Source organism: Fukomys damarensis, unplaced genomic scaffold (assembly GCF_012274545.1).
Source record: "Fukomys damarensis isolate Sample0158 unplaced genomic scaffold, DMR_v1.0_HiC HiC_scaffold_37, whole genome shotgun sequence".
Classification (NCBI taxonomy): domain Eukaryota; kingdom Metazoa; phylum Chordata; class Mammalia; order Rodentia; family Bathyergidae; genus Fukomys; species Fukomys damarensis.
In genome coordinates this window covers 9,514,293-9,525,697 of record NW_022900949.1, presented here as the reverse complement: position 1 = coordinate 9,525,697, position 11,405 = coordinate 9,514,293, and the positions used below count along the sequence as shown (strand labels likewise).

Genomic DNA, 11,405 nt, shown 5'->3' with positions numbered 1-11,405 from the left:
CAGGTGGGACCGCTGGGGCCCTCGCTGCGGGCGGGACTCCGTTTTGGGGTTCCGGGCCTAGGGGAGTGGGAGGTGCCCCGCCACAGGCCGTAGCCAGGGAGGCCTTTCTGGAGAAGTGGGTGTGTGAGCTCGAACCAGGATCAGCTGGACAGGGAAAGGATCGGCGCCGGAGAGGAGGCAGGTGACCGCCTGAAGGAGAGCGAGGCCGGAAATCGAGCCGGTCCGAGCGGGAGTTTGGAAGCAGAGGTGACAACCATTGCTGGCGGGGTTGATGTCTGAGAGGGCTGCGTGCGACGACACGGGGCAGGAGTCACAGTTGACTCGGTGAACTTGGTCTCAGCTTCCCCAGGGCCCCGCGGTCCTTTCTCCCGGAGATGGCGCATCTGGCCAGACTCGACTCGAGTCCTCTTAGCGCCACCCCCCCAGCTCACTGATTTCCAGACGTGACGTGGGTCCCGTTCTGACTTAACCCCGCGATGGTCGTGGTACTTCAGCCAGTCCTGCCCGACTGTCACCCAAGTCAACCCGGCTCTGTCCTCAGGGTCTCCGTGGGGCTCGACCAGCTGCTCTTCCCGACGTAGCCAGAGCCTCTCCTGAGGCGCAGCTGGGTGCCTCTTGGTTCCACTGCTTGACTTCCCTTTGAGTCTGGTAAGGTCTTTGCTGCCCCAAGAATAGCAAGAAGGTGAAAATAGCAGAAGGCACTTGAGGAAGACACGGTTGAAACAGGCTCAAAAAACTACAGCCCATGAAGTAAAAATGGCTTTACCTTTTTTTTTTTTCTCCTTCCTTTGAGGGGGTGCAGCAGTGCTGGGGATCGACCCAGAGCCTTTGCCTTGAGCGACGTCCCCAGCCCTTTTTCTGTTTTTTATTTTGAGGCTGGTGGGTCTCCCAGGCTGGCCTCAAAACTTGATCCTCCCACCACAGCCTACCAAGTAACTGGAATTACAGGCATGTGCCACCATGCCTGGCATTTTACATTTGTAAGTAGTGGGGAGGAATAAAAAAAAAGTTACATATTTTGTGACACACGAGAGTTATATGGAATTTAGCACCCAGACATTTTAGAGTTCCGAAATGAAGTTTTGTTGGAATACAGCCATACTTATTTGCTCATATACGGACTGTATCTGGATTTGTGCCACAGCAGAAAAGTTGAGGGGTTGTGTTATGTTTATACTGTGTGGTCCTCTGAGCTATTTTATTCAGCCAGATGTTTACTACCACCTGGCATGGTGGTGCACACCTGCACCAGCACTCGGGAGGCTGAGGCAGGAGGGTCACTACAAGTTCAAGGCCAGTCAGGGCTACATAGCCAGACCCAGTGTGAAAAAACAATTTTGTTGCCTGGCTGTTATAGAAAGCACAGGCTACGGATGGAGCTCAGAGATCCTCCTGCCTCAGCCTCCCCAGTAATGAACGGGCATGTATTACCATGACCAGCAATATGTGCTATTTTCTGCCTTTGAATTATTTTCAGTGACGAGCTATTAAATTCAGTGTTGTCTATAAAAATTTAATCAAATTTATAGTCAGTATTTAAGGGCTCCAAAATGAACTGACTTTCGTAGCTTAGATTTTTGTACATGAGCTGAATACGTAGAGCACTTAGAAAAATTCTTGGTGGTGATTATCCATGCTCACAAAATTAAAAACCTTAACGAATCTGTCCCTAGGGTATTGAGCATCACTCCCTGCTCTTTGTTCCTACCTTTTCACTCCAGGTGACTCCTGGCTTTTGGGGGGGCAGTCAGAACACCACTTCTGCCCTGCTGTGGCCACCTTGGCTGCATGCGGGTCTTTCGCTCCTACTCTTTTGGTTCCTGTGCCCCCGCCCAGCTCGCCCTCCGCTCCCCTTTTTCCTTCCTTAGCTGTTTTTTTTCCCCACTGACTTTATTGGTACTTTTTGGGTATATAGTACTGTTACACTCATTATTAGGATCTTGTATCTTTAAATGTTGTATCTTGGTTCTTATTTTTCCTCATTACCCTGCCCTCCCTTCACCTCCTCCAGCCTTCCCTATTTACAAAGACTTTGTTTTTGTTTTTGTTTTTTTTAATACTTTGTTTCCATGTCTTTTCTTTTCTCATATTTTTTCTTTTCCCTTCTTTCGTTTCCCCTGCCCTGTCCCACTTTCCCTACTCCTTTGGACATTTTCTTCCTATTTCATATTACACTATTCAGTATTTCACTTACAAGTATGGCCTCCGTGTGCATCCATTTAGCTATAAATGTCTCTAGTTTCTTGTTCATTATGGCTGAGTAGTACTCTGTTTTAGAAAAAAAAAAAGCCACTTTTTTTAGGGGGCGGTACTGGGGATCAGATTCGGGTCCTTGCGCTTGCAAAGCAGCTGCCGGAACCACTGAGCTAAATCCCTAGCCCAACCCACAATCTTCTTTATCCAGTCTCCAGTTGTTGGGCAGTTGGGCTGTTTCCAAGTTTTACCTATTACAAACTGTGCCGCTGTAGACATGGGTGCGCATATATTGCTGTGGTATGATTCTTTTAATTCTTTTGGGATGATTCCCAGCAGGGGAATAGCAGATGAGACTTCTCCACATTGATTTCCACAGTGGTGGCACCAGCCTAGCCTGCACTCCCACCAACAGTGGAGAATGGTTCCTTTCTGCCTACAACCCCACCAGCATTTGTTATTAGTTGATTTCTTGATAGCAATCTTTCTGGGGTGAGGTCCTTCCTTAGTCTTCTTACAGGGGGCCTCCAGCAAACACATTCCTGACTCAGGGCCTTTGCACCTACTGTTCCTGCAACCGTGAATATGCTTGCCCAGATGGTCTCTGGGTTCCTCCCGACTTCCTGCAGCCTCTGCTCCTGGTGACCTCAGAGAGGCCCCCATGGAGCTCTCTGGCATGCAGAGCCATCTCCTCATCCTCACTGAGCACTTGTGGTTCCTGTGGCCTCCCAGTCCTAGAAATGCCTGCATGTGCATACGTGGGTTTGTGGGGGTGTGGGGGTGCTCTCTGTGGGGAGCCTGAGGAGGCAGCCTGAGGAGGCAGCCTGAGTGTCCCCAGCACCTAGGACAGTGCTGCCACCCAGCAGGCTGGGCAGGCTGAGCAGCAGCAGACACTCAGTGGGCTCTGGCGGGTCTTCTCCCCAGGTCAGAGTCAAAGGAGCGGTGGCAGCGGCAGGGAAAGCGCAGCTGGAGCCCCCCGCCATCCCGTTGGCGTGACCAGAACCGGGACCGGGACCAGTCCTCATCATCAGATTCTGGAGAGGAGCGGGCCTGGACCCGCCACGGTCACTGGCGCTCATGGTCCCCAAGATCCTCTGCATCCAGCTCGGCCTCCCCTGGGTGCTCCCAGAGCCCCGGGTTGACAGCCGCAGCGGTGGCCCTGAGCCAGCAGCAGAGCCTGCAGGAGCGGCTGCGGCTGCGGGAGGAGCGGAAGCAGCAGGAGGAGCTGCTCAAGGCCTTCGAGACGCCGGAGGAGAAGCGAGCGCGGCGGCTCGCCAAGAAGGAAGCCAAGGAGCGCAAGAAGCGGGAGAAGATGGGCTGGGGCGAGGAGTACATGGGCTACACCAACACTGACAACCCCTTCGGCGACAACAACCTGCTGGGCACCTTCATCTGGAACAAGGCGAGCCCCCTTCCCGCCAGCGCAGGCCGTGCTCTGTTGGTGCTGGGGACGGAACCCAGGGCAAAGCCCGAGGCACCCTGAGCGTGTGTCCTGCTGCAGAGCTGCACTCCAGCCCCTAGTAACGCACATTTGGGTTTTTTTCTTTTCCTTTTGTTTTCTTTCTTTGGTGTGTGTTGGGAGGATGGTAGCAGGATGGAACCCAGGTTCTCTGAACTGAGCTTTCTTTTTTCTCTCATTGAGTTTATTGGTACGTTCTGTGTATCCAGTACAGTTACGTTCATCATTGGGATTTTGTACCTTTACGTGACAGGTCTTGGTGAACTGAACTTTAGTCCCAGTCCTTTTTATTGAACTCAAGACCTTGCTCTTGAGAGGCAGGCATGGTGCCACTGAGCTAAACCCCCAATCCTAAAATTTTTTTTTTTGGTACCAGGGATCAAGCTCAGAACCTTACGCTTGCAAGGCAGGCGCAGTGCCACTAAATTTTTAGCCCAGCCCCTAAAATTTTTATTTTAAAGAGGGTCTCGCTAAGTTGCCCGGGCTGGGCTCGAACTCACAATCCTGCCTCAGCCCTCCAGATGAGATGACGGGTGTGCGCTACCAGGCCTTACTTAATAACATTTTGTCCTCAAAAATTGTTCTTGGTGCTGGAATGGACCCCAGGGTCCCCGTGTGCTGAGTATACTGTGCCCGGGCCGCCCCAGCCTGTGGGTCTCGTCACCCTGCAGCACATCTCCTGCCTTCTCGCCTGCCATCTCTATGGCTGCTGACCGTCACAGTGTGAGCCCTGTCATTCCTGCTCAGAACCAGCCTCCCGCCCAGAAGGCCTGGAGAAAGGGCTGTTACTGCTTGGGCCCCAGGGTGGGCTCTGCAGTGGCGGGTGCCATGTGCCCTGTTTGTGTCGTTCCATCCCACCTGGCCGTGGGCACAGGCTGAAGCCAGTAGGCCCTGCTGTCTCGCAGCGCTGCCGTCCTGGGTCTGCTCAGGGCCACTCCTCTCCAGGGGCTGTCGTGCTCCTCTGGCCTCAGAGCCTCTTGGCTTGTGACAGCCCAGCTCCCCTGCCTCTTACCGCATGGCTGTCTCCCTCCGTACCTGAGTCTTCATGTGGCCTTCTCTGCATTTGTCCCTGTCGGCTCTCGGGCACTGGCCACTGGGGGAGGACTCTGCTACACCAGAGCGACCCTTTGCACAGCATTGTGGGCCTTTCCAGATGCCACATTCACGTCTTCAGGGGAGGACCGGGCGCAGGCCTGGCCCTCCCCTAGTGTGAGGGTGTGCACCTGCCTTCACGGGGCTGCAAGTGGGGCTGTGATGTCCCTAGCGGGAACCATCATCAGGAACACAGTGCGTTCTGCCTCAGGGCCTTTGCAGCTGCCTGTCCCCTCTGCCTGGGGTGCTACCTGCTTTGACCTGCAGTCCTCACCCTGGTGCCCCTCTTCAGAGCAGCTGCTTGGCCCTTGCTCCCCGGGCCCCCGCATCCTTATCAGGGCACCCTGGGTTCCTGTTGTGGCAAAGCTCCCAGGTGCTGGCTGCACTGCTGCCCCTTCCTGTGAGCTGTGCAGGGGGAGGCCGGGCTGCAGAGGGGAACTCTGTTACTCTGGACATCAGGGGACCCTGCACAGCCTCCTGGGTCACTGGGAACCTGGGCAGCCAGTAGGGAACAGTCGTGACACGGTGTCACAGCGTCCTTGGGACGGAGCTCAGATGCTGTCCCTGTGTGTGGTGTGAGCCTGGGGAGCCAGGCACCCTACCTCTGCACGAAACGGGGGACACCGGTGCACTGAGGCCTCACCTCCCGTTGCCACTGCAACCAGACTTCCTGTGAAGCGGGAGCCCTGGGTCCCACCTCCACCCCACAGGGCAAGGTGGCTGGGGACAGCCCTTGGGGTCCTGCAGCTTCTCACACTTTCTGTTCCTGACACTGGGGGCTCTGAGGGGGACCGGAGAAGACACTGAGCCACAGTCACTCTGCAGAGCACACACACTGCGCGTTTTGGTCCCAGCCCAGCCGGGGCGCCCTGGCCTCTGTGCTGTGGTGGGCGGGTGCAGTGGTGCTCAGTGCTGCGGTTGCTCTCTGCAGGCCCTAGAGAAGAAGGGGATCAGCCACCTGGAGGAGAAGGAGCTGAAGGAGCGGAACAAGAGGATCCAGGAGGACAATCGGCTGGAGCTGCAGAAGGTGAGTGGCCGGGCACCCTCAGGAGCTCCTCTGTGACCTGGGTTACATGTGAGGTGCAGCGATCTGGCTTCAGGCATGGCTGTGTCTAGGGGCTCAGACAGTGTCTCCAGGAAGCTGTTTCCCTTGTCCATGGGCTCTGCTGTCTTCTGTTTTACTTCCAGCCACTCGGGGCTGCAGGGTGTCCAGCGGAAAGGGGATGTCCCACCCCAGGGTCTACCCAACACCTCGGGCATGGGAGGCTGATGACGGTGGCCATCCCACCACGCCCCTCCTCACCCTGTGTGGCCCCCAGGTGAAGCAGCTGCGGCTGGAGCGGGAGCGTGAGAAGGCCATGCGGGAGCAGGAGCTGGAGATGCTGCAGCGGGAGAAGGAGGCGGAGCACTTCAAGACGTGGGAGGAGCAGGAGGACCACTTCCACCTGCAGCAGGCCAAGCTGCGGTGTGCCTGCCCCCAGCGCCCTCTGCAGGCTGCCCCTCTGGTGTCGGCCACTGTCCCCCATTTCCTCCAAGGCTCCTGCCCACCCAGAGCTGCCTGGCGGGGTGGGGCTGGCCCCAGCTGTGTTCCTGTGGGGGCAGAGCTCAGGCCCAGTGCCCCAGCTGTACGGGCAGCTGTGGCCGCTGCCTGCTGTGGGTCCGTCTGCCCCCACGGGGCTCCCCTGCAGATCCCATGCAGCCCAGACCTGGGGCCCCACTTTGGCCCACTAACCTGTCCCTCCCTGCGCATTGCCTGCCCGCCCCGCTCTGACGCCCCCCCCCCATGTGACCCCCAGCTCCAAGATCCGCATCCGGGATGGCCGGGCAAAGCCCATCGACCTGCTGGCCAAGTACATCAGCGCCGAGGACGACGACCTCGCCGTGGAGATGCACGAGCCCTACACCTTCCTCAATGGGCTCACTGTGGCCGACATGGAGGACCTGCTGGAGGACATCCAGGTGCCTCCCGGCCCCACCCCTTCCCAGGCCCTGCCCCTCCCTCCCTGTGCCGGCCCCACCCCTTCCCAGGCCCTGCCCCTCCCTCCCTGTGCCGGCCCCACCCCTTCCCAGGCCCCGGCCCTCACCACCTCGCCTCACCCAGGTGTACATGGAGCTGGAGCAGGGCAAGAACGCTGACTTCTGGCGCGACATGACCATCATCACGGAGGACGAGATCTCCAAGCTCCGCAAGCTGGAGGCCTCTGGCAAAGGCCCAGGTAACTGAGCCATGCACTGTGCCCTTCACTTCTGGTGGGAGCCCTCGTGGGCCACATGGTCCTGCCCAAAGCCTCAGAGTCCTTGCGTGGCCCGGCACCCTTAACAGGCCTCAATTTTGCCATCTTTGGACCCCTTGGCTGCTTTCAAGGCCTCTGCAGCTAGGTGGAGCCACTAGGGGACAGCAGGGGCCTTCCTGCCATGGGGATTGTGCACTGAGACAGCTGTGGGGGGTGTGGGGGACACAGGGTCCAGCCCTGGTTCCGGGAACAGTGACCTGGTCATGCTGGGCTTCCTGTGAGCAGGGCTGTCGGGTCTCTGCCTGGGCCCCAGCTTGTGAAAGGGATCCTGGCTCAGGTCCCAGAGTCCTGGCCTGATGGCCTACAGAGGTCCCTATCCAGACCCATGTGGCTTCTGCATTCCACATGTTTTCTCCCTGAGTGCCCAGCCCGTCCCCAGCCAGGGTGCCATGGCCTTAGCCTGGGGAGAGGCGGCCGGCCCTGAGCAACCCCATCCCCACAGGCGAGCGCAGGGAGGGCGTGAACGCCTCTGTCAGCTCCGACGTGCAGTCCGTGTTCAAAGGCAAGACCTACACACAGCTGCAGGTCATCTTCCAGGGCATTGAGGGCAAGATCCGGGCTGGCGGCCCCAACCTGGACATGGGTTACTGGGAGAGCCTGCTGCAGCAGCTACGTGCACACATGGCCCGCGCCAGGTGAGCCCGGCCGCCCCTCCCCGCCTTTGTGCAGCACAGGAAGCCTGGCCCGGCCACCAGCCCATCCCATCCCGGGAGCTGTGTACAGATTCCACGAGTGCTTGGCACCATCCCGTAAACATTGCTGCTGCTGCTGTCACCAGTGTTATTTTATAAATGGGTGTAAATTTGTCCTCGTTCCGCAGGCCCCGCCTGTCCTCCTCCCCACCCACCCCAGCTTTGGCCTTCTGGGTCCTGTCTGCCTGTGCCAAACCTGAATGGGGGCCCAGTCACGGCAGGAGCCTCAGGGCCCCGGGGGGAGAGTGGAGCCAGAAGGGTGTAGGGCACGGGTGCCGGCCCTGTCTCCGAGACGGGCGTTGTGACTGCCGCCCTGTCACAGGCTCCGTGAGCGCCACCAGGATGTGCTGCGGCAGAAGCTGTACAAGCTGAAGCAGGAGCAAGGTGTGGAGAGCGGGCCCCTGTTCCCCATCCTCAAGCAGGAGCCGCCGTCCCCCAGCCAGAGGTAGGTGGAAGGACAGGGCTGGGACGAGCGTCTCCCTCGCCCGTCGCCCCTCACCCCCTGCTCTCCCCGTAGCCTGGAGCCCGAGGAGCCGGTGCTGACGCTGCCCGGGCCCTCAGCAGAGGACGGCCCCCCGGAGGATGAGGCGGCCCCGGAAGAGGGCGGAGGGGACGGGGACGGGGACGGAGAGGCGGTGCTCATGGAGGAGGACCTGATCCAGCAGAGCCTGGACGACTATGACGCGGGCCGGTACAGCCCACGCCTGCTCACGGCGCACGAGCTGCCACTGGATGTGCACGTGCTGGAGCCGGACGAGGACACGCAGCACCTGCAGCTGTCACGACAGCAGCTCCAGGTCACCGGTACGTGGGGGACGGGGGACTTTGAGGGCAGAGCCTGGAGGGTGGTGTGGACGGGGCGCGGGCTCCGTGGAGGAGATGCCGCGGGGGCCGGGGCTGGGCAGGCCCAGGGCTTGGGAGTGCTGCCCAAGGGGTCACTGGCGAGGGGCCGGCTGGACTGATGATCAGGATCTTGAGGGGACAGATGTGTCCGCCGCCGGAGGCCGGGCCGCAAGGGGTCGCTGAGAGCAGGACCCGGGGCGGCCCGGGCTCACCACACTGCCCGTGCAGGCGATGCCAGTGAGAGCGCCGAGGACATCTTCTTCCGGCGTGCCAAGGAGGGCATGGGCCAGGACGAGGCGCAGTTCAGCGTGGAGCTGCCGCTCAGCGGCAAGGCCTACCTGTGGGCTGACAAGTACCGGCCGCGCAAGCCGCGCTTCTTCAACCGCGTGCACACCGGCTTCGAGTGGAACAAGTACAACCAGACCCACTACGACTTCGACAACCCGCCGCCCAAGATCGTGCAGGGCTACAAGTTCAACATCTTCTACCCCGACCTCATCGACAAGCGCTCCACGCCCGAGTACTTCCTGGAGGCCTGCGCCGACAACAAGGACTTCGCCATCCTGCGCTTCCACGCGGGCCCACCCTATGAGGACATCGCCTTTAAGATCGTCAACCGCGAGTGGGAGTACTCGCACCGCCACGGCTTCCGCTGCCAGTTCGCCAACGGCATCTTCCAGCTCTGGTTCCACTTCAAGCGGTACCGTTACCGCCGGTGACAGCGGGCACTGAGCCTCGGGCTAGGGGGGCACCGCCCCCCACCGGAGCTCCCACTTCCGCCTCCCCCCTGCCCTGACGAGGGCTTGGCTGCTGGACTGACTTTGGAGAGTGGGGGACGGGCAGCCTCAGCTTGGAGTGTGGTGGGAGGGGTCCGGCAGCTGTCAGCAGACGTCCCCGTCCAGGTGGCCCAGGAGCCACCCACTCACCCGCCCTGGAAGATGCGGGAGGAGCCAGACCAGGATGCCGGTCAGCTGCCTCAGGACAAGACGACAGCTCACTGGGGCCAGAAGTGCCCCGGGAGCAGGGATCTACCGGGCAGCAGGAGGAACGCAGGGCCCTGCATGGAGCGTCTGGCCTGAGGCGGGAGCGTGAGGAGACCACGTCCAGCCGGGCACCTCCCAGAGCGTCGGTCAGCCAGGGCCACGCAGGTTCCCACGCGCAGCTTCTGCCTGTCACGCCTGCGTACACTGCGTCTGTGTCATCAGTCTTCAGGGGGCTCTGAAGTGCCACCTCTGGCTCCACACAAGTCCTGTCTCATCTGGAAATCATTTCCCTCTGTGTATCTGGAAAACTTTTTTTAAGTGGGAATAAAAACCTTGTTTTATTTTCATTGCTTGGTGTCCATGAGCAGGCCTGTGTTTGTGATGAGCATTTCATCTTGAGTCAGTTGGCAGAGAGCGTGGGGCCACCGCACCCGAGCAGTGACGTCCTGCATACCACGGTGTCCCTGTCAGCTGAGCAGCCTTCACACCCACAGCGGGACACCTAAAAATAGTCAGCGCCTCAGGCCTCTTGTCTCGGCCCCGCCATCACTGCTGCTTTCTGAGTGGGAGACAGTCGTCCCTTCTGGTAGGATGGACAGCAGGAGGTCAGAAGTGCTCACTTAGGCCACCATGCTTTTGGGCACCATGCGTGGCCGTCCCTCGGGGCAGCTCTTGCCATGAGTATGTGAAGCCCTCCTTCACGCAGTGCCTAGATCTGCCCTGAGTGTCCGTGATGCCAGGACTGAAATACTGCAGTAGAGGCAAGAGCAGGTCCCCCACTGTCACCACCCTAGCCTGACTTCTGACACTGAGGAGCCTCTCACCACGGACCAACCTGGTCCAGGTATGTGTGGCAGCACTCGGACCTGTCCGTCCCATCCGTTCTAGTCCGAGCCTGTGGCAGACATTGCTAGTCAATCGCAGAGCGACAGAGCAGTGCATCTAGGCATCCTCTACCAGTTGATTGCCGAGCTAAGCTACCTATGGTTGAGTGTGGGCTGTGTCCCAGCTCCTGTGGCAGGGCTAAGTAGAGACTCTCCAGAGACGCTTTGACTCCAGCTCAGCGCTTGTCAAGAAATGGTGAATAGGCTGGAGCTTTAGCTCAGTGGTGCCGCCACCTGCCTCAAGCACAAGTACCTGAGTTCGATCCCCAATACCAAATAATAATAACAATGGGGAATAGGACACGGCAGCGCATGCCTGTCATCTGAGATGGGAAGATGAGGCAGGAGGATTATAAATTCAAGGCCAGCTGGGACAACGTAGATCCTGTCTCAAAAGGGCTGGTGAGCATTTCCCTATGTGCAAGGGCCTGGGTTCCAGCCCCAACACTGCAAAGCTGCAGGGTGGGGAGGCTTGGTGCTGTGCACGTGGCACATTCCCATGTCTGGCCTCAGTTCCCTTTGTCCCTGCAGGTGTCCGCTCAGCTCCTATCCAGCTCCTGTCCTCCAGGTGCCTGTAGTCCTGGCAAGGTGTGGCTCTCTGAGGGAGCAGAGCTGAGGCAAGAGGGGAGGGGACGCCCTGGAGAGCCTGGAGGAGAGGCGCGTGAGAGGAGGTGGGACCGGTGGCAGGTGTGAGGAGCCAAGGAAGGTGCCTGACCCAGGCAGGGCCTCCAAGTAGGGAGCCTCCTCCAGCCCACAGGAGGCTGAGGCAGGGCAGCCTCATGACCTGCCTCTTGGCCCTGGCCCGAAGTCCCACCGGTGTTCCGGAAGCTACTCCCAGCCCCCACACCAGCCTCTTCCTTTCTTCGGCTGCGTTCAAAGCTAAGAATAACTACTCGCTGCCTGGCCCAGCCGGAAGCCACAGCCATGGGGGGCACATCCTGAGCCTGGTCTCTGTTCCCACCACC

The 11,405-nt window shown here is 59.4% G+C and overlaps 1 protein-coding gene across 1 annotated transcript; it reads left to right on the top strand.

The window, feature by feature from the left end:
- Positions 1-2,854: 2,854 nt before the first annotated feature.
- Cactin (cactin, spliceosome C complex subunit) lies at positions 2,855-10,807 on the top strand. Its single transcript, XM_010635109.3, has 10 exons — positions 2,855-2,951; positions 3,078-3,595; positions 5,676-5,771; positions 6,064-6,209; positions 6,541-6,703; positions 6,846-6,960; positions 7,481-7,673; positions 8,053-8,175; positions 8,248-8,534; positions 8,802-10,807. Exons 1-10 carry the CDS (start codon positions 2,855-2,857, stop codon positions 9,290-9,292), a joined length of 2,229 nt encoding a protein of 742 aa, XP_010633411.1. The 3' UTR covers positions 9,293-10,807.
- Positions 10,808-11,405: the final 598 nt, after the last annotated feature.

Bases quoted from the DNA above. Each gene is read 5' to 3' on its own strand.
- Cactin (XM_010635109.3), top strand. From the start codon at position 2,855: ATGGAGCTCTCTGGCATGCAGAGCCATCTCCTCATCCTCACTGAGCAC. The intron at 5,772-6,063 runs GTGAGTGGCCGG...TGTGGCCCCCAG, and splicing joins ATCGGCTGGAGCTGCAGAAG to GTGAAGCAGCTGCGGCTGGA. The intron at 6,210-6,540 runs GTGTGCCTGCCC...TGTGACCCCCAG, and splicing joins CTGCAGCAGGCCAAGCTGCG to CTCCAAGATCCGCATCCGGG.